The sequence below is a fragment of the Nannospalax galili genome, unplaced genomic scaffold, assembly GCF_000622305.1.
Source record: "Nannospalax galili isolate Female #2095 unplaced genomic scaffold, S.galili_v1.0 scaffold841, whole genome shotgun sequence".
In the NCBI taxonomy this organism is placed as follows: Eukaryota; Metazoa; Chordata; class Mammalia; order Rodentia; family Spalacidae; genus Nannospalax; species Nannospalax galili.
In genome coordinates, this window is record NW_008345000.1 from 2,373,015 (window position 1) to 2,396,027 (window position 23,013).

At 37.3% G+C, this 23,013-nt stretch overlaps 1 protein-coding gene across 2 annotated transcripts in view; it reads right to left on the reverse strand.

The window, feature by feature from the left end:
• Positions 1–23,013, reverse strand: part of Arid2 (AT-rich interaction domain 2) — a 203,327-nt gene that overhangs the window by 51,455 nt on the left and 128,859 nt on the right. For both annotated transcript variants that reach the window (XM_008841315.3, XM_029567426.1), the window contains 9 exons: positions 18,769–18,835; positions 18,433–18,683; positions 18,037–18,133; positions 17,750–17,959; positions 16,186–16,353; positions 8,335–8,416; positions 6,426–6,560; positions 5,488–5,684; positions 1,292–4,152 (listed from right to left, as the gene is read on the reverse strand). In XM_008841315.3, coding sequence (XP_008839537.1) covers positions 1,292–4,152; positions 5,488–5,684; positions 6,426–6,560; positions 8,335–8,416; positions 16,186–16,353; positions 17,750–17,959; positions 18,037–18,133; positions 18,433–18,683; positions 18,769–18,835 — 4,068 coding nt within the window. The remainder of the gene's footprint in view (positions 1–1,291; positions 4,153–5,487; positions 5,685–6,425; positions 6,561–8,334; positions 8,417–16,185; positions 16,354–17,749; positions 17,960–18,036; positions 18,134–18,432; positions 18,684–18,768; positions 18,836–23,013) is intronic.

Consider the following 23,013-nt stretch of genomic DNA (forward strand, 5'->3'; position numbering starts at 1 on the left):
TAAAAATATAAAGTACACTTGCACCATTATGGAATCCTGAACTACGGCAGTCACTGTGCTAAGCACCATACATAAGAATCCCGGGTTTCCTTTCATGTTCAGAGACCTCATGCTTCACCTGTTTCCTTGCAACCAAGTATCAATTTCAGAAACAAAAAACTTTTTGAGGGGCGGGCCTTAAGAATTTAATCCAAGATTTTAGACTTGCTAAGCAAGCACTCAATCACTGAATTATACTCCCAGCTTAGAATGGAGCTAATTTAAATAAACTATATTCTTATAGAGAATTAACGGATGCTTAAATTTTTCTCAAATAGGCAAAAAAATGGATTCATCTGGATGGCCTAAAACATCCTGCATATGACCAATGTGCTAAGAGTTTTAGAATTAGTGTCCTAAATTGATTATTTATATAATACTAACATTTCATATACAATAGTTCAAATAAGTAAAATGTAACACTATATAGGACTTTCTGGACTTGTACAGGAATGTCAGAATAGTGGAGAAAAGTTCATGGGTTATGAAAATAAGAGCTAGTTTTAAATATAACTAGGTTTTGGTCCTTTGTCAATTCTTAGGTGGTTAATCCTGGACAAGTCATTTAGCATGGTGTGTCTATACCTCTAAGATGGTGCTAACAGCTTTCACTCGAATTGGACTGTTATGAAGATTCAATGAGAAAATGCTTGAGGATAAAGTTTCTACAGCAAGTATTGTTCGTCCTTGGTTACTGAGCTATTTTTATCGAATATAAAAACAAAGGGAAGATTAAGGACACACAAAATGAGGGTAAATGAAATAATTTCATAGCATTATAGTTTTTCCCTAATTTGGTTTGGTTTACTATAACTTTAGGGTTCTAACAGACTCCAAGAGGAAAAATAACAAGCATATAATTAAGATGAATTAAAAAGTTACTACATATAATACATATAAAAATTCAACTTACGGAAGGTCTACTTTGTATTCAAACATTACATTATTAAATGAAAACTTCAACATGTGGAATCCCTGAAGTAAAATGATTTAGAATATACTACCAATCACAGGGCATCACCATCAGACACATAGCCTGCACTAAGAAATATACAACTGAGCATACAAAACTAAAAGAATCCTCACCCTGCATGCGAGAGGTAAGAATGTTTAATACAAGGCCAAAAAGAAAGCGGGGACTTTTTTGAAGCTGACATAGTAACTGTTCAAGGTGAGACATGAAAATAGTTCATTTCCCCTACAGTCATATTTACAAGCCAGACTTAAAGAGAGATTTGATGGAATAACTTACCTGTGGGACCACGTTCTGTATGTATGGTGGTGGATGCTGCTGCTTTTGCTGAACAGCACTTTCTATTGCTACTTTAGCTACAGTGCTTGGATCTGCTCCTGCTGGCACAGCAACCATTGTTGCACTGCAACCAGCGTTGTTGGGGTCACTGATTGTAACAATTCTTACTCCTACTTTATTTGGAATTCCTGTGACTGTTTCCCTATCATTATCCTCTGCTGGCCTCTTTACAGTTTTGCATTCTGCTGTGCCATTTGGAGACCAAACATCAGATGATAGGGCAGAATGGGACACTCTGGATCCTGAGTGGGGAACTGCTATGATTTGATGCCCCTGTATAACAGAGGTTGTAGAATGTGGTGAGACAACTACACTTGGGCGTTGCTGAGGCACATCTGAATTCAAACTTGAAGCTAGAGGTCCATTGGGCAACTCGGTACCACTAAATTGCTGTGATGCCACATTTGAAGTCTCCTGCATACTGCTCATGGACGGTGAACCACCCAAAGTTAACATAGGTCCATTGGAAACTCTTTCCGGTTGATCACCTTTGGCAGTATCTTGCTGAGTGGCATCTGAAGTCCCTTGTGGTTCTGATGGAGATATCTCACCATTTCCTACATGATTAGAGGTTTTGTGATTTGGAATGTTTTTGCTTAAATGAGAACCATTTCCTTTATCAAAATCACAGATTCCATTAACTAGGGGTTTCTTCAAATCACTTTTGCTCTCCTGCATGTCCGTTTGTTCTGAGTTCTGTTTTCCAGATGCTCCATTCTCACCTAAATCTAATGATGGCCCATTACTGATTAGTGAGCACTGATTAGCCTCACTCTGAATTTTCCCTGAGTTTGAAGGAGGTAGACTGGAGTCACTATATGTTCTCCCATTTAAAAGACTTCCCACCTGCATTTCATTTTCATTTGTATCCCCATTGCTGGTGTTTGCACTTCCTCGTCGGCAGGACGGGTTCTCCATGACTTCAATTTTACGTTCATGAACATGCAAACCAGTGGCTTCCTTTGCTTCCTCCTCCTTTTGGCAAATTATTTTATCACCTTTGAACGGGGGGGTAGCAGTGGAACAGGGTGATTGTCCAGCTGGAGATGTCTGAGTGGCTGGAAGGGTTTGCACCTGAAGTCCAACTCCTGCCTGCGTTCCGCTCACGCTAATTCCTGCTGGAGCAATGAGCTGAGTAGCATTTCCCTGACTCACAGTTGCAGTTGCAAAACTTGTATTTGGCACAACTGTTATGGTTACCTGGTTGCCAGAAGTCCCTTGGAAAATGGTTGCTGGGCTGTTTGAGATCAGTGGGCCTGGCAATATTTGTAAGTTCGAAATGGGCACAGTTTGCACTCCCCCTGTGGGTGCCATTGTACTTTGGACCAACTGAACATTTTGCTGTCCAACCAATAGCTGCTGAGCTGGGGTCTGTCCCTGTACTCCAAAACCAGCTGCCTGGTTGTTGGCCACCTGATAGACCACCTGAGGACTTGGAGCTCTTGCATTATTAGGGGGAGGAATCTGTGGAGCTGGGAGGATAAGCTTACCACCTGGAGTTGAAGGGCCACGTTTTGGAAGCAGTAGCTGTTTTATCAGACTAGACTCATTGGAAGCAGGCTGACCAACGCCTGTGTTTGTTTGCTGAGGCTGCACTTGCATCTGTACTTGCTGTGGCTGCTGAACTTGTACCTGTACCTGCTGTGTTGGAGGTGCTGGTGAATGCTGCTGCTGTTGCTGCCTTTTCACAGATAGCATCTGACTGACGGTAGGAGGTGGTCCCTGTGACTGGGGGGTGGAAGAAGACGACATGGCAGTAGGAACCTGGTTATTAGTAGCAGGGGCAGGAGATGGTGAAGAAGATGGAGTTATGTTTGGTTGTCCAGTTAACTGAACAGTCTGACCAGCTGGAAGAGCTGCCGGATTAGCAAGAACAATTTGGTGAATGGCTGGTGCATAAGTCTGACCTTGCTGAGCTGGCTGGCTTACAATCACTACACTCTGTTGGGTTGGCTGCTGTGGTTGCTGAATAGGCTGCTGTACCACTGCTGATGAGACTTGCTGAGAAGGGAGAGGCTTGGGTGCGATGTTCTGAAATCCTACCCTTGAAGGCTGTGGACTTGGAACACCAGCTATGGTAACCATTTGTCCTGTGGCTACCTGAAAATTCTGTACTGAAGTTGCTGAGACAATATTGGATGCAGAAGTTGTTACATATTGTGGGGGTGCTATTATAACTGTGTCTTGTGGCTGGCTACCAGTTGCTGTCTGTGGAGATGAAGTGTGCATAGGCTGTGGTGATGTGGTGATTAACTGTTGACCCTGTGAAACTGTAGACGTACACGCTGGTATGTTCTGTACTCTTCCAAATAAGTGACTCTGTGATACAGTTTGTTGAATTACTGTAACAGGAGTGCCTGAAGGTATCTGTCCTGGTACTACTGTGTGTAATGAAGATGGCTGTGGAATTACGGATGGATGGTGAAGCAATGTCTGAGAATTCATAACTGTAACAGGCTGTGGCCCTGTATTATGATTTTGAACCACAGAACTCTGTGCAGGTCCTCCTCCAACAGCAATACTAACAGGAACTGCTGTCTGGGGTATCGAATTCTGGATTACGGTTGCCTTAACAACTTCACAAGGAATTGGAGCTTTATTCTGAATGACAGTCACTGGAGCATTTTGCTGCTGGTGGGTATGAATTGAAGGACTTGGTGGAATTCTAGAAACAGTCTGTGCGACAGTATGAACACCTTGTACTGGAAAAGACATTTGTGTTGCAGTCAAATTTGAAGATTGATTGTTAGCAGGAGTCCTCTGAAAGTGATTTCCTACAGTTTGTGATCCATGAGGGATTCCTGTACACAGGGGGGAGAAAAAAAAAACCCAAAATTCCATGTAAAATGACTGAAAAACTCCAAGGTTATTATATTAAGAGAAAACAGTTCAAAGACATTAATATCCAAGAATCCTAAAACAGGGACTGTGGAGATTGGCTCAGCAATTAGGAGCATTCAGCTTCGGCTCTCAGCACCCATAAGGTGGCTAACAACCATTTATAACTCCAGTTCCAGGGATTTGATACCTTCTTCTGGCCTCTACATCCATCACATGACATAGGGGTACTTACATACACGTAGGCAAAACATTCATACACATAAAAATTTTTAAAAAGTATACATATAAATAGGATGTCACCATGTAAGAAAACAGTATTGGAAAACCAAGGCAAAGTTAGCACACTTTTATACATAATAACACATTTAACATTTCGGTTTATTACTATACTAGTTAAAATACTAAATTTATTTATTTTTATTTATTTTATGTGTATGAGTGCATATATATAAGTGCACCCGTGCCATGCAATGCCCATGGAGATCAGAAGAGGGTGTCAAATTCCCATAGAACTGGAGTTAGCTGCCATGTAAGTGCTGGGAACTGAACCCGGGTCTTCTGGAAGAGTAGCCAGCACTCTTAACTGCTGAGCCATCTCTCCAGCCCCTAAAATACTAAATTTAAAAGTTCAGTGTGCAGGGGCTGAGATGGTTCAGCAGTTAAGAGCATCAGCTACTCTTGCAAAGGGCCCAGGTTCAGTTCCTAGCACCCACAGGGAGGCCAACCACCATCCATAACTCCAGTAACAAGGGATCCAACACCCTCTTCTGACCCCCACATACACTGCATGACATGGGTACACTCACATGCATGCAGGCAAGCACTTATACACATAAAATAAAAATAATAAATAAGGGTTGGAGAGATGGCTCAGCAGTTATGAGCACTGACTGCACTTACAGAGGACCCAGGTTCAATTTCTAGCACCCACATGGTGGCTAACAACCATCTGTTAACTCCAGTTCCAGGGGATCCAACACCCTCTTCTGACCTCTGCAGGCACTGCATGACATGGGTGGACTTACATGCATGCAGGCAATATACTCATACACATAAAACAAACCCTCTTCTCCTCTGCAGGCACTGCATGACATGGGTGGACTTACATGCATGCAGGCAATATACTCATACACATAAAACAAAATATTTAAAAAATATATTTTTAAAAATAAATAAAAAGATGCGTGTGGTACCATATTCCTGTAATCTCAGCTCTCAGCAGTCTGAAATGGGAGGATCACTCGTTTGAGGGCAGTCTGGGCTGTATAGCAAATAGTAAAATTAAAAATTAATACCTGCAGGTGAAGGAGTTGGAGATACATCAGCAACAGAATCAACACGAACAACAGGAGTAGACAGTGGTTGCTGCTGATAGTACATCTGAACGGGAAGTGGTATTGCCCTCCGTTTCACTCCTATTACATGAATATGTGCCTGCCCACTGTTATTGGAATCCTCCACTCTCTTTACTGTATGATTTGGAAAGACTGTTCTGTAAAGTAACACATACTCAGTTATGAAAACCAGAAAACAAACAAAACCACTGAATTCTAATAATGTTTAGAGCATGCCAATCATTGCTACTTATGAATGAACCAGTACAATTCATAGTTATATTTTGCAAAGGCAGGAAGCAAATTATATATGTGATTTTCTAATTAAAAAAATTATTAGCAATGTTGAATTTTAAGCAATTCCATATATAACTAGTTTAAAATATTTTATGAACTTAGCAAAATATCAAAAAAATTGATCTTTGTTCTGATACATATTAACTGCATATTATTACTTAAGATTAAAAGGACCAATGTTTTCAGACCAGGTGTGGTGGCACACACCTTTTATCCTAGCACTCAGGAGGCAGAGGCAGAGGCAGAGGCAAGCAGACCTCTGAGTTCCAGGCCAGCTGGGTCTACAGGGACACTCTGTCTCAAAAAGACCAAAAAAAAAAAAAGGACCAATGTTTTCAACATGTAAAAGTAGGTAAGAGAAAAATAATTGGTTTCCTACTTTTCTTTGATAAACCTAATAATGTTCCAACAGAATGTCATTTCTGAAATTGCCATTTACCTAGAGTTCCATTGCACTACAACCCACACATGTGATAGCTCAAGCACCAGAGAAGAGACACTGAAAACAGGAGGTGTTTGGTATTTTCTCTAGTATGCAAGAACAAGTGATGTAAATGAATTTTACTGAAAAATGACTGTAGTTAAAAAACTATGCATCTTACCTAAGACATTTATAAAACCCAGTTGATGTGAGGATCCCACCACGAGCTAATTTACTACAAGTTGATAGATACTCAGAATACATTTCTGCTCGAGAGACGGAACAATCTGGATTTACTTCAAAATGAGCATTTAGCCTAAAAATAGAAGAAAATTAAGGTACTATGTGCTATGAAATAGTTCATATTTATACATATTAAAAGGTAATGTATCATAAGCTAATAATTATTTCAACTAGTCAAATTTCACTGCTTCATATATTAGTGGCAAAAAATACATGCTAGGTTTTATATTAAAGGCAAACAGATTAATCATATTTATTGTAATATTAAAAACAAACATAAAATGTACATTACATCTCAGCAAGAGGAGAGCTGGCCTGTTTGCAACAAATGTTCTGTAAGGCACAGATTTCTTTAGTGATTATCTATTTGTGTTCCTATCTTGCAATAATTCCCAATTATGAGCAACATGCACTAGGGTCAAGGAACATGGTGAAGAAACTAAGATTAAAGTTTTCTTGGTTCTTGAATCAAGTTCCTTCAACAAAAAAATCAGCAAAGCTTTTCAACCAACTCCCTCAAACGACACTTCTATACACTGCTGTCCCTCATTTTAAAATACTTCCATTTGCTACTTCCTAACTGATGCATACCTCGAGAGTTAGTTATCTTTATAGGTCTCTTTCCAAAACTGACTACGTAAAACAGGCCATCTTGGCTGCTTCTCACACATTTAACAAATACTATGATAAAAAATAATTACAAAATAATTCTTTTCTCCTCTTAAAGTGGCAGAAACATGTAACTGGAATTTACAAGAGCTAATCTGTCACACACACACACACACACACACACACACTTTAATGTGGTTGTAGTATATGTTCTTTCTAACTTTCATAAGCCCTATGGACTGAGATTTCAAGTGTAGATATAAAACACATCAAGACTGGAATGTAGAAGGCAAACAGAACCAAAGATTATTAGAAGAGATTCTTCAAATATAAATGGGTTAATGTGTAAAAACAGAGAGAGGTAAAGCACAGAGATACTTAAAACCATAAAACTCTAGAGACAGCTATCATAGAAACAAAAGTACAGAGCACAGAGAAACAACACGGAAGGGGAGACGATGATGCTGGAGGATGGGAGAGTGGGGAGCAAAGGCAGGAAACATTAAAGTGATATCTCCTAAATAATGCTTAGACAACTATCCGTAACAAAATCTTAACAACTAGAGATTTGTTTTTTCACAGTGGCTAAGATATGACTACATAGTCTTCTCAAGAAAACATTATTGCCAAGTTGCTTATTTCAAGGTAGATATCCTGGCTATTCTATTATTTAATTAATTTTCCTTTAATCACAAAAGGAAAGATTAACTATCAATGAAGAAGAAGGTCTGCTTTAAGCAAGGTGTACTGGTGTGTGCCTATAATCCCTAAGAGGCTAAGACAGGAGGACCACATGGTCAAAGTCAGCCTGGACTATACAGTAAGATGGAAAAGAAGGTATTTAACAACAAACCTGTTTCTATTTTCCTAATGCTAATCCAACTCAGTTTTAACAAAATAATAGTTTTAGGAGAGCAAACTTTACAAGTTGACAGATGTAATTTTCAGCTAAGTGAAAGATAATTTTATAACAACTGTTATCTCACAGAGGAATTGAATGGCATAATATAATGACATTCCATTTAGGCTGTTTTAATTTACAAAAAGTTGATGAATTTTTTTCTTTCAAATCATACTGAAGGACAGATGAAATGATTCTTTAAATATAAATCATATTATACTCGAACTAAAGAAAATACGTAACAAAACATTCTGGATAAGTGTTGAATTCCCTTTGTTTTTTCTGCTGCTTTATCTTTCCAAGGATTTTAAAGCCTTAATAGAAATAAACCACTTACCACTGACAAGCAAACTTCTCACTATCTATTTCCACTATTCCTGGAGGTGGAGCAACATGCTGTGCTACAACTGCTCTGGAAGCTAAAGGAAAAAACACATTAGCTACAATACATCGTTTAAAGAATGTACTCACTATACACTACATTCACAAACATTGAACAATTTTTATTTATAATGAATACCTTTTAAACAGGTACATAAACACATGAAAATATACATATGAGAAAGAAAGTAAAGCGGACTGTGTATTATACCAGGTTCTGTCTTAGATTCTTCATATTTTGTTTAAACTCATAGTAATTCAAATAATAAAACAGATGATTTAGCTAGGAATATAAATGACTCTTCCCACTGGTTCGGAAGTGACTAAATATTTCAAATGTATTACTTTCCCTGATTCTTCTGTGTATAGGTACAGATAAAGAAATGAAGCCACAAAGTGACTAAACCAATAGGCTATGGTCGCCAACTCAGTACAATAGTAAAATAAGCATCTCTCAGCTCAGTTGCAGAAACACAATACAGTAGAATTGATAAGTTCAGTTCTAAACTTAAAAGACTAATACTAATTCCATACAATTTCTAGAATAAAATGGGGGGAAAATGCAGAATTGTGAATTCAAGGCTGGACTTGGGTACATGAAAAGAGCCGGTCTCAACAACTAACGAAGTTTTGTTTTAGATGCAAAACAAGGAGTCATTTAACAAAACCTCCTTTTGAGTTTACATTTAAAACCTCACATTCTAGAATGGATTTTCATAGACTACTCTGGGAAGGAAAAAAGGAGAGGGAAAGATCTGTTGCAACATTATTGAAGTTCAGTTTTTGTTTTGAGAGACAAAACAGTTTAAATATGTATTGGTTATTAATCATAAGACACAATTTCTAAGGTTTCACTTAGGAAATATTTGAAAATAGTTTCAAGTCAATAAATGAATAAGGTTGAATGAAGTAAATAATTTATTATTAACAAGTTGAAAAGATATAGAGAAAATGTTATCTGCTCTACCATGTGGCACAAAGGAGCTAATGGAAATATGAGAAATGATAGATCAAAAGTTTTACATGATGATAATGGTGTAAGAATAAATTAAGTTATTCTATTTTGTCATTACATCAGACTGTTTTGAAGTTTTTAAACATATTGAATATACCCATTTTTTTCAGAGGGCATTTTAGCAAAATTGCTCAGAACCACCAAACAGAACCAAGGTATTTCTAAGGTCCTGGCAGGAAAGGTTCTCCAAAGCACAGCCAGATCTGAGCAGTGTAGAGCACTCAAGACCTGGGACACAGCTCCCAGGGTTCTCTGACTGTTACCAGCCACTCAATATTCACTCTGTATGGAACCATTTTTGTTTACATTATTTATTTTCATCTTTATAAACCAATTATCCATTTTACAGATTAGAAAAAGAAAGCTCTGTGATTAAATTCACACAGGAACATATAATGGAGAAAGGGGGACTGGGTATAGCTGTAAAGCTTCCTTTAGAAGAGCTGGATTTGAATTCAGGTCATCACATTTCAGAGGCCATACTGTGATATGCCTCTTAATGAACATAATCACTGGAACTCAAAGCCTCTTGTGGTTGGCAGCCCTCACTAATTCTTCCTTTTCCAGATAACCCAACACCACCATCACAGAACATGTCTTTCTAGGACTTGAGCCTATACAAAAATGCCCCTTGTTTTCTCATCATCACTACACATACCTATGAAGGAAATCACCTGAGTCACTTAACAACCATGTTCATAAAACACAATGTTGTTTTCTCATCATCACTACATATACCTATGAAGGAAATCACCTGAGTCAATTAACAACCATGTTCATAAAATATGTTGCCTAAACCCAGGATATCTGAAGACATTCCAAAGGACACAAAGACACTTCTACTTTGAAAGAAACATTTCAAAGTACATTTCCTGATGCTTGAGTTCCCTATAAATTCCTTTCTAAAACTGCTTCACCTGAGAATATCACCTCTTCTTTGATAACTGCTCTTTTCCAATTCTGGAATAGAAAGGCTTATTTCTCATCTTATTATAATAACATTACAACTTTAGAGTCAAATACATCTGTGTGGAGTCCAGAGAAGCTGGCTCCAGAGTTCTATTACTCATAGGCTATGTAACCACTGGGAAGTTACTTACGTTTTCGGTTTGTAAAATGGGAAAAGTAACACTACACTGACCTTATAGTTATGAGAATTACAGGAGTTTATATGTAAATCACTTGAAACAGTTCCTGGCACAAGAGTGCTAGGTATTACTGTTGTTATCATACTGGTATAAAAATCTCTGCCACACTAAAATGACAATTTAGAATCATCAGTGTTTGCTTAGCTTCGTTTATTATGGTAGAGCTTTCTGTCATTTCCAGTGTTTTATACTGGAAAAGCAGAGATGGACATTAGGATTTGGTATTCTAGCCCTTTGGTATGTTCTGAATTCAGGTATACTGTAGAATATAGAGAAGATGACAATTTTGCTTAATGCTAATTTTGTGTCTTTTGCCTCTTGACTACTGCCAAAGAATACATTACCTCTGAGGCAGAATCCTGTCTGTATAGGCCAAAACAAAGAGGAGGGAGGCACAAACTTATGGCAAGTTTAATTATTAGAATTCTAAAGAAACCAAAGAGTCATAAGAGCATACATATATCAACATATTTTCCTGAATAATAAAAATTAGCTTTACAGGGGTTGAAGAGATGGCCCAGTGGTTAAGAATATTTGTTGCTCTTGCAGAGGACCTGGGTTTGGTAGCAGCTAAGAACCATCCATAACTCCAGTTTCAGGGTATACAACACTCTTCTCTGACCTCCACAGGCACTGCACAACATGGGTGCATTTACATACATGCAGGCAATACACTCATACACATAAAATAAAAATAATAGGGGCTGGAGAGATGGTTCAGAGGTTAAGAGCACTGGCTGCTCTTGCAGAGGACCTGGGCTGAATTCCCAGCACCTACATGGTGTCTAACAACCATTCATATCTCCAGTTCCAGAGGAATCTGATGCCCTCTTCTGACATCCACAGGCATTGCACAATACAGGTATATTTACATACATGCAGGCAATACACTTATACACACAAAAAATATAAAAATAAAAATAATAAATATTTTTTTATAATTAGTTTTATAGAATGCATGCTTGGTACATCTCAGGGCTTAGATTCCATCCTGAGCACCAAAGGCACTCCCAACTCCTAGCTTATTAGTTTGGTTTGTGGCAAACATTCTTACAGAGTAAATGAGGTAAGTCGGCAGCGCCAAGATTTTCACAAAAATAAATACAAAGCATATGATACAAAGCACTTTATGAATATCAAATGCATTATATTGAAATACAATACTGTTAAATAATACTAAAAATATTTTTATTTTCTTAACACAGTAGTACTTGATGTGTAATAATCCCCAGACCAATGGCATCAGCATCTCATGGGAACCTGTTAGAAATACAGAATTCTCAGGTCCTACTTCATTAGGAAATGTTTAGTATGGCACTCAGGCATCTGTGCTGTAACCCTCAAATGGTTCTGCTGCACTCTCAAGTGTGCAGGCACTATGCTAAAGCTCCCTGAATGGTACACAAGCTGCTCTAAGTGAAAGAACAGCAAGCATAATTGTTACTATTTTTAAATATATTTTCAGAAACAAGACCTATCAAGACAAACCAAAATGTCATGTTGTCGTGTACTTCGATTTCAGCAAAAACAATGGTGAACTCTGGTTTCAGATGAGCATTAAAAACAAGCTTAATACTTTTGGAGTATTTGTAAAATATTAAAAAATAAAAGAATTACAAATTCTGTCCTCTTGCATTTACTGACATAAACTACATTTTCCACTAATATCTATCATTCCAATCTAATGGTCACACAGATATCCCTGGATAAATTAAATGAAAGTCATGAGTTTGGGAGGAGGGTTGATAAAGACAGGATATAAAAGGGGGAGAGAGGATAATCAGAATACATTGTACATGTATGAAATAGTCAAAGAAAATTAATCAATAAACAAGAGAAAATAGAATTTATGCTGATTGCAGTTTGTTCTAGGAGTAAGTTACATCCATGCATATACACACTAGACAACTGGCTCCTAGGAAAATCTTAAAATTCTTCCAAGCACATTACTTTTATTTAATGATTATCTAGAAAAACTTTTATAAAGGACTCACTTCTGACCTCCTCAGGCATTGCATGACATGGGTGCACTTACATATATGCATGCAATACACTCATAACACATAAAATATTTTTAAAAAAACTTGTAGTCACCCTTGTTTGATATAACTATTATGAAAACATTTAATTGCAAAATAAACTTTTAAAAATAGAGTTTTGGGGCTGGAGTGATGGCTCAATGGTTAAGAACACTGACTGTTCTTGCGGAAGACCTGTGTTCGGATCCCAGCACCCATATGGCAGCTAACAACAGTCTGTGACTCCAGTTCCAGGGGATTCGACAGCCTCTTCTGTCCTCCACCATTGCACAACAGGGGTGCACTTACTTATATGCAAGGCAATACACTCATACACATAAAAATAAAGAAAATATTTTAAAAAATAGTTTCATGCTGGGCCTACCACTCAGGAGACAAAGGCGGGCAGATCTCTGTGCGATCAAGGCCAGCCTGGTCTCCATAGTGAATTCCAGGACAGCTGGGGCTACAGGGCGACCCTGTAACAAAAAGAATCCCCCCCGCCCCGCAAAAAAAAATCATAGAGAAACAATTTTTAAAAACTTTAACATGTTTATTTTATGGCTGAAAAATACTAATGGGGTGATGAGCAAAAGACTGTCAAGCAGAAAAAGTATTAGGATAAAATTGTATAAGGCTTTGGAATACGTATAAGGTGAAACACGGATATTACAGACTTTCTGATGTTCAAAGTTTATGATTATTTTTAGCAGGGGTGTAGGGATTGCTCAGCCTTGTGCACACTAAGGATGTGCTGCTGCTCTAACACTGACATACACTCTGGTCCATATGCCTTTTTAAAAATATATTTATTAGTTTTATTTTGTATATGCATGTATTGCCTGTATATAGGTAAGTGCACCCATGTTGTGTAATGCCCATGGAGAACAGAAGAGACTGTCGGATCCCCTAGAACTGGAGGTATGGACAGTTGTTAGCTTCCATTGGGTGCTGGGATTTGAACCCGGGTCTTCTGTAAGAACAGTCAGTGTTCTTAACTGCTGAGCCATCTCTCCAGCCCCTTCATATGCCTTTTTACAAATAGATTAGGGTACCAAGATTCTAATAACTATGAAGAACATTATACTATTTTAAAAAGTCAGTTTAATGTTCATCAAGAAAATACACTCTTAGCAACTATTTAAATCATGATGAAATGTAGATGCCTACCTAAAAATAGATAAAAGCTTTCATAATGATGAAAGGAAGGGCAAAAAGTTTCAAGAAGACCATTCCCTATGAGAACAGCATTAAACTATAGAGGGACCAGAGCTATACTATGAAGAATAACTAACTGAATGCCATTTAGAATGAGCATAAGTAATAAAGTGTTAACTACGTGAGAGCTCTGGAGGCCTATTTCCACCTCTATCAATAAAGTACTATAGAAGGGAATAACCCACAAATTGTCAACATTTAATTTTATCCATTTGACAAATGAGATCCAAAGCCTAGATCAAGGAGGTGGGTCACCTGTTGAGGTCAAAAGAAATGCTAAGATTAAAGGTCAATCATAAGGCAAAAATGGTACCTGTCATTAAAGTCACCTTTGAATATATTAGTCAAATGGCCCATTACAGGTCACTGGGAATCACTGTGAATGTATCAACTCCTCTAACTCTATGCTAGACATGACGTCTCTATGCCCTAACTTAATCTGCAATTCCTCCCTTGAGGATAAAAATATATCTCTGTCACACAGTAAACTGGTAACATGATCTGTTTCCCTTGATAAACTATTATACTCTGATTAAAGCATTCTCAACTATGCATTGAATGAGTTTAATTATTTATTTCGAGACAGGGTCTCAAGTCTAAGCTGGCCTTGAATTCAAGAGCTTCCTAGTGCTGGGATGACAAACTTGTTTCCTATCTTTAAGGGTTTGGGGGATTTTTTCTTTTGAGGGTGTTGTGTGTGTGTGTGTGTTTTGAGACAGGCTCTTGCTATGTAGCTCTGGCTGCCCTGGAACTAACTGTATAGACCATACTGGCCTTGAACTCACAGAGATCCGCCTGCTTGTGCCTCTTGAGTGATGAGATTTAAAGGTGTGTGTTACCACACCTGGTTTGGGATGACAGACTTGAGCCACCACACCCGGCCACTCACTTGTTGTTTAATATTTATCTCCCAAGAGTTAGCGCTCCTGAGTACACCAGTAGTCAAGATTAACTATTTTTTTACTTTTATTATTTATTTGTTCAATTATGTCAGTTAGATTCATTTAAGTTAAATGTACATATGCTACAACATTGCCAGATACTTAAGGAGAACACAAAAGAAATGAGTGAAATATGTGGTATGTATCACATAGTTTGCATAAACAGAATATATAATTTTAATACTATGAGTTGGAATAGAGACTGAGAATGTGAGGTGAACCAAGTCATTGACACTGACAGTTGAAGAGACTACAGTATTTAGGAAGACACAAGATTTAATGAATAGATGAATGTGATAAAGATTAAGGATAATGAGATTTACATTTGGGAGCGATGAGAGAGTGAAAAAGAATGGAAATTTTTTCTATAGGAAAGAAGAAACGAGAATGCGAAATATAAGGTAAAGAGGACAAGAATGGGAAAGACTGCTGTCCTTAGCATCCCACTTTGATACAAAGGGAAGCTGTGTAAAGAAGCTGGGCATGGTGGTGCATACCTTTAATCCCAGCACTTGGGAGGCAGAGGCAGGTGGATCTCTGTGAGTTAGAGGCCAGCCTGGTCTACATAGCGAGTTCGAGTTCCAGGACAGCTGGGGCTACAGGGAGACCTTGTCTCAAAAAAACCAAAAAAAAAAAAAAAGAAAAGAAAAGAAACAGAAAAATATTCTCTAGATAACCTCCATACTAATTAATTGCAAAGTGAGAGGTTAAAATAAAAAAAAATCAATTGACAAAATGAGTCTCTATGCAAAAATATAAGAGAAGCATCTTGGGGACAACAGAAGGCAGGTGGAGTGAAAGATGGATTGCTTAGTACAGGACAAACGAAGAGAGATAAAGTATTCCTCCAAACCCCCTAAAAAAGGCTGAATGTGCTAAAATGGAAAAATGACTCAGAATAAGCCAGGAGAAAGAAGTACAAAGACTGAATACAAGGATAGTTACTACGTTAGCACTATAATTTAGGATATTCAAACTAAACAAAATTGATTCATGGAACTCCAAGAATGAGCATATACAGGAGTGTGAGAGTGTGAGTGAGTGAGTGGGTGAGTGTGTGTGTGTGTGTGTGTGTGTGTTGCACAAGCATCTATTCTTAAGTTCTGGTTCTGTGGTCTTAGAGCCAACATTTAAAAACTATTAGGAACACCAAACTCATGTGTCCTGATCTTAAGGTAATGAATGATGAACCTATTCCTGGTATATCCAGTTCCCATGACTGAAATTACAAGTAATAAGTCTACTGAGGCACTGATTGCTTGTACAGCCCTCCCATTTCTCTGCATTCCTCTCAACTTGATTTCTCTATTATGCCATTCTGTTTACCCTGTTAACCTGATCTAAGTACATCTGGAATGTAGGATATCTATGAAATCAGAATGCAATATACTGCATATTGGAACTTATCCTTAGTATCAAACCTCACACACCCATAAGCATACTGAGAAAGAACATGTAAATACTGACCTGGGGCAGATGCTACATGGGTCTGGGTCTGGACCTGCTCTATAGCTTGTGGTCTAATTTCAGATAAAACTTGATGGCTGGAGCTTGGATGTTCAACAAGTTTTACTGCAGCTAGGGCATCAGGACCAAACATCTGAATATCCATAGAAACCAGACACACTAACATATCTAGAATTAAAAAAAAAAGTATTAGTCAATAATATTATAAAGCAATGCCAGTCCATGCATCACAGTGCATCAGAATTACCTTCGAATTGTTGAGGGGAAAAAAATAGGCCCAACCTCAAAGCAGCTCTGAGGTAGGAGTCTCTTTGTAAAAGCTTCCAAGTGATTCGGTTTGTAACTAGATTTAGGGATCTTTGATATGGAAAGTGACATTTTAACTTTTCAACAATAACAGTTTCAAACTAATCTTCATTACTTTTGATCATAGTATTCATACACAGGAAAGACACCATGTTAATTCCTAAGTAAGCTGTGAACATGGCATAGTTTAATAAGTAGGATTAAGACTGATGTGCTTTAAGGAGGTAATTTCACTAACTTTTTTTTGGCTGGGGTCTTTTTGAGACAGGGTTTCCCTGTAGCCCCAGCTGTCCTGGAACTCATTATGTAGATCAGGCTAGTCTTGAACTCACAGAGATCCACCTGCCTCTGCCTCCTGAGTGCTGGGATTAAAGGTGTGCGCCACCACGCCTGGCAAGTTCACTGACTCCAGTGACATTACAAGACTTACAGGACTAGAGAATGCTGGTTTCACTCAGCTGTAGTTGTTTAATAATAGTAACTGACCATTTGAAACTTCAAGCTCTAAGGAAGTCAGGCACAGCAGCATTATCAGTTTAAAATTTGATATAAAACAACAGATAAAGAGAAGGAAAATGGATTGCCGAAAGCTACAATATCATGTTTTATTCATATAAAGTGGATGAAAGGATAATGCAAACAAGATGTCTGAGGGAGTAATGACCCTTCAATATTTAAACAATAAGCCCTATATTCTTACACAGTACCATATTACATATTTTTCCTCAATAAAGAAAGTAATTTGGGCTGGGGATGTAGCTCAGATGATAGAGAGCCTGCCTTGTACACATAAAGCCCTGGGTTTGATCTCTTGCAACACAAAAAACTGGGCATGGTGGGGCGGGAGAGATGGCTCAGTGATTAAGAACACACTGGATATTCTTGCAGAAGACCCGGGTTCAAATCCCAGCACCCACATGGCAGACAACAATTGTCCCTAACTCCAGTTCCAGGGGATCCAAAGGCCTCTTCTGTCCTCCGTGGGCATTGCATGACACGGGTGCACTTACCTACATGCAGGCAATACATGCATATACATAAAATAAAGATAATTTAAAAAATAAATTAAAAAAAAAAACAAAAACTGGACATGGTGACAAATACCTGTGATCCCAGACCTCAGGAGGCGGAGGCAGGGGATGGTCTGGGGCTACAAAGCAAATACAAGGCCAGCCTGGGCTACATGACACCTTATGGCAGAAAAGTTAAAGTTTCAAAAGGAAAATGAATAATTTACAAGGGTTTGGTGAAGCCTTACCTATGCTCTTTTCTACTTTTGCAATTTTTGTGCAGGCAACATCTCCCATTTCAGTGAGCATGTATAGCACCTCGAGTGTTGAGATTACAAGCAGCACATCAGGTAAGGTGAGATGACAAATTATCTCTCTGTATGAATCTTGATCCACATATTCACAAATTAAAACACCATTATCTTCTGCTTTACAAAGATTTCCCAAAATTTCCATGCCTGCAAAAACATAATTTTTGTTTCTATTTTCTAAGCAAACAACAAAGCGTGTTCACTTTAAATAATGAAAAACTCACCCCTCATCTTTAAAAATCTATCCCTTGACAGTAGGCATTTTGTAACAGTATGAAACATCAGATGAGTCGTTTTGAAATCAACAGGGTCCAATAAGAGCTGGAAAAGAAAGAGCAACTGAGCTGCTTCCAAAACTGTATTTCAAAGTCAATAAAAGCTAACCAATGTTGTATTAGCTTTAAAAATGTAACTGCTGTGGGACTAGCTATCATTAATCTTGAAAAATCATTTCAAGTATTTTCCATGTTACCTCACTTATACATCACTTTTTAACAACAAATACATATAATGATTTAACATATGGTAAATATGGGCAAATATAGAATGCAATGTTCTAAAATTTTAAAATAATGCTACCAAAACCAACAATTATTTTAAGGTACTGCTAACATACTAACCTCAGCTGCAATATTTCCTAATGTGTCAAGGCCTAACTGCCTTAAAGAAATAAAATGACTATGTGCAGAAAGTAACAGGAAACGAAGACAGGTACGATTAGCTGCCAAGAGCTTCACATTGCCCTCCTCAAAGGAAAGATTTCGCAAAATCACTGCAATCTGGAGCACCCGCTGTCCTTCAACATCATTAATACCCAGCTTCCGAGGGGGATGAAATAAAGATTCCCAAATCCATTCTTCTGATGGATCTTCTGCAACAGAAAATACAAATTTCTTGTAAGTTGATATTTTACTATTGCTTATTTTAAAATTATTTAATAGGTTTAATAGACTAACCTTGAGACTTGTTTCTGTCAGAAATGAGGTCACGTACTTCATTATCATCAACAATGTCTTTCCAAAACTGTAATGAGAAATAACTTAAATGCCAACAATTTGATTGAAACAACTATGGTATTACTTTGATAAGTTACACATAATATAAAACTGTAATATTTTATACTTTTTCCTGAATTTATGTGGATATCATTACTTTCCAAGGATACAACTGTCTGACATAAAGACTCAACTTCCTATATCTCAAGATAAACTTTTTAGACCAGGGTTCTTAATCTGGGGGTGACGGGGGCACAGAATCCTTTAAGGTCTCAGGATTTAGATGGGAAAAAAATGACAATAAAGTAGAACTAATAATTACCTCCACCTCCGGTATTATACAACAAACCACAGTGATATTGGAAGCTATGGAAACTGCAGTTTATGCACATCAATACTTGACAGGGGTGGGAGATCTTAATTTCAGTTACTACCTGTGTCTGATCACAGCACTCCTCTTTCTAAACACCTGTGAGACATGAAAAGTGAAGTTTTGGTTCCCACATTGGTTTTTAATGGACATTTAAGTTATTTTCCAGTATTTCAAATTCTTTTTAAATCTTAAGAAGAAAGCATGAGTCAAAATCTAAAAACTATTTAATAATCTTTTTCAGGCTTAAAAACTAATGTCTTTGCACTAATATATCTTTTTTAAAAAATATTTTATTTCAGCACTCAGGAGGCGGAGGCAGGCGGATCTCTGTGAGTTTGAGGCCAGCCTGGTCTCCATTAGCAAATCTAAGCCAGCTGCAGCTACAGGGAGACCTTATCTTAAAAAGACAAAAAAAAATTATTATTTTTATTTCATGAGTATGAGTGTTATGCCTGCATGTAGGTAAGTGCACCTGTGTCGTGCAATGCCTGCAGAGGACAGATCCCCTGGAACTGGAGTAACAGACCGTTGTTAGCTGCCATGTGGGTGCTGGGATTCGAACCCGGGTCTTCTGCAACCAGCGTTCTTAACCGCTGAGCCACCTCTCCAGTCCCCTACACTAATATATCTTAAAAAATTAAATTTGTCTATGCTAAGTGAATGTAGCTTATATATTAATAATGCGCAAGCAATTCATTCATCTTCTATTTCTAACATTATGGTATATATATTCCAAAATAATATGTTTATAGAATCAAAGTTCTTTTGCATTTAAAGCCATTACTCTTAACAGAGAATCACATGCTTCAAGAGACTGCCAAGTGCATTTACTACATATGCAAAAAAGTCTTATAATATTTAGTAAAAATAAAAAAGAACTAAGTAATTAAATAAAATACAATGTTCAATAACCAATGAAAAAGGGACCATGAGTACAATAATAAAGACAGCAGATATGGAAGTCAAAATGATCATGGATAATGGATAGTAGGTTCAAAGAATTAAATGAAAAATTTAGCAATGAAATATAAACTAAAAGAACAAAATGAAAATTATAGAACTAAAAAAAGATAACTAATTTTAAAAATTCAAGAGTAAGGGATGGGTTTAAGAAATGACAACAATCAAGAAAGAATTAAAATAATTAAGTTTAAAGTGTAAAGAGACAAAAATATGAACAGAAAAAAGCACAGAAGAAACAATATTCTAATGGAAGAAAAGTGAGGACAGACTGTGAAATGGTAAGAGAATCTTCTAAAGACATGGAACGGGGGCTGGAGAGATGGCTTAGTGGCTGAGAGCACTGGTTGTTCTTGCGGAGGACCTAGGTTTGGCTCTCAGCACCCATATGGTGGGTGACAACTGTCAGTAACTACAGTTCCAGAGGATTTGACACAGTCTTCTGATATCTACTGGCATTGCAGGCACATGGTGCACTTATATACATGCATAAAAAACACACGTACATGTATAATAAAAATAAATGGATCAAAAAAGTTTTTTAAAGAAATGAAAAGGCCTCAACCTGCAGAATTGAGCAGAATTATAATCTCCAAGAAAATCAATAAAAGTGTACAGAAACATCATACAGCACGTGGAAGCAAAGAGGGAGATGAAGAATGAAGGTGGACGGACAAAGGGACAAAAGGACACAGAATCTCGAAATGACCACAGACTCTGTAATGAGATTATGGAAATCAGAAGACACTGGGATATTTTCAAAGTAAAGGAAGAAATTAGCTATCACTCTACAGTTTTTATCTAGAAAAACGGTCTTTCAAAAGAAATGGTGAAATTTAGATATTTCCTGATAAATGAAAAAGAAGACTGTTTAGAAAAGTCTTAGGGAATAAAAAAGACATATAAAATTAAACTTTAGGGAATATACTATGATGAAACTTTTGTTCAGACAATCATGGAGTAACTGCTACCAGTGTAATCAAAATGCCATAAATCAATGTGTATGAAAAATATATATATTTTCAGAGACTGGACAACAGGTAGTACAAGACTGTGATCACTTGTGAATTAAGAAAAACAAATAAGGTAAACCCAATGTTTGCCTGTGAGTCTACCTGTACTTTATTTCTGGACTAAGGTATACATAATAGAAACTTAATCATAGCAATAGCTATGGTAAACACATTGATCAGGGTACACCCAGAGCCAAGGCAGAGAGCATTTGAGAGCAAATCTCTAGCAAAGGAGAGGCTATACAGATATCTACAGAGGGACACCTGAGTCTATTACTAAATACAAAGTTCTTTATCTGTGTAGTCAAATTCCACAAATGATAGGCCAAAAAGTGGAGACAACAAAAACTAAAGACCTATAATTGAACAATTCGCACTTGGAGAAACTATGTAAACCTAGCTGATTCACTAGAAATCCCTAGAAATACCAGATCTAGAGTAAAGATTAATCTACATACACTATAATTTTTGAGTCTTCGATGTTTCCCAATGTCCCATGTGTTCAAAGCTTGGTCCCTACAGATGGTGACACTGGGAGGTTGTGGAAACTTTGAAGAATGGGGTCTAACAGAAAGTATTTAAATCAGTGTGGGCAAGCTCCCAAATGGACTGTGGTACCCTTCTGTAATCCTCATTTGTCTCCTGGCAACCAGGGGATATTTTTACTTCACTCCCAAAGCAGCATGGCCACTCAGATAGGGACTGGAATTTCTGAAACTGTGAACAAAACCTGCTTTTTGTATATGAGTTCACTGTTCCCAGGAGCCTCACATATGCTAGGTAAGCTTTCTACCACTGAGCCATACATGAGACTGGCATTTTATCATAGTGATAGAAAGCTGGTTTAAAATAACTGGTTATAACAAAACTAAAATCAATCCAATTTTGAAGATAATAAATTAAAAGCCTTCCAGAACAAAGATTATGATTCTCTAAAAGCCACTAAAATGTGTATTTCATAATGCAATAGTCACAATGTCTACAGCTGCTAAAAATTAACTAGATATAAGAAACTAAGAACATGAGTCATAGATAAGACAACAAATAATTTTCAGCAAGAAAAGACCCCACAGAAACAGACAAGGGCTTTAGAAAACACTACTAATAATATGCTCAAGCATTTAAAAGAAAATATAAACACATGAGGAAATAGATGGATAATACTATACGAAAATTTTAAAACTTAAAAAAATAGAACTAAAAATGAAAAAATTCACAAGATTGTTCTAATGACGGAAAATTAAAAACATGACAAAGTATCCATTAGTCAGGTGTTGTGGTCTTTAATCCCAGCACTTGGCAGGCAGAGGAAGGGGGATTTCTGTGACAGTGAGCATACCAGGTCAGCTGGGGCTACAGAGAGACTTTGTCTCGCAACAATAACAATAATAACAACAGCAACAAAAAAGTATCCATAATGAAGTATACATGGGTAAAAAGGTTTAAAACTAATGAACAAAACATTAGTGGCCTGTGAAATATTACTGTCTAATACACGTATAAATGTGGGCTCATAAAAACAGGAAGAAAATTAAAATACTTTGAAAAACTTACTTGCCAATTTCAAATTTCATATAAAATATCAAAACACAGATTCAAGAAGCTAAATGAACACTAGGTAAAAGATGTAAAAAATAATACAATAAGGTACATCGTAACTAAGTTAAAAATAAATTAAAAAGGAACCAGAAAGCAGTTAGAGAATTACATAATGAAGAGCAGTAACAAAGTCAACAGCCTTCTTAAGAACACTGTGTTAGCCAAGTGAGCAATCAAATTTCATCTCTGATGGAGTGAGACAAAAATCCCCAAATCTACACACACACACACACACACACACACACACACACACACACACAC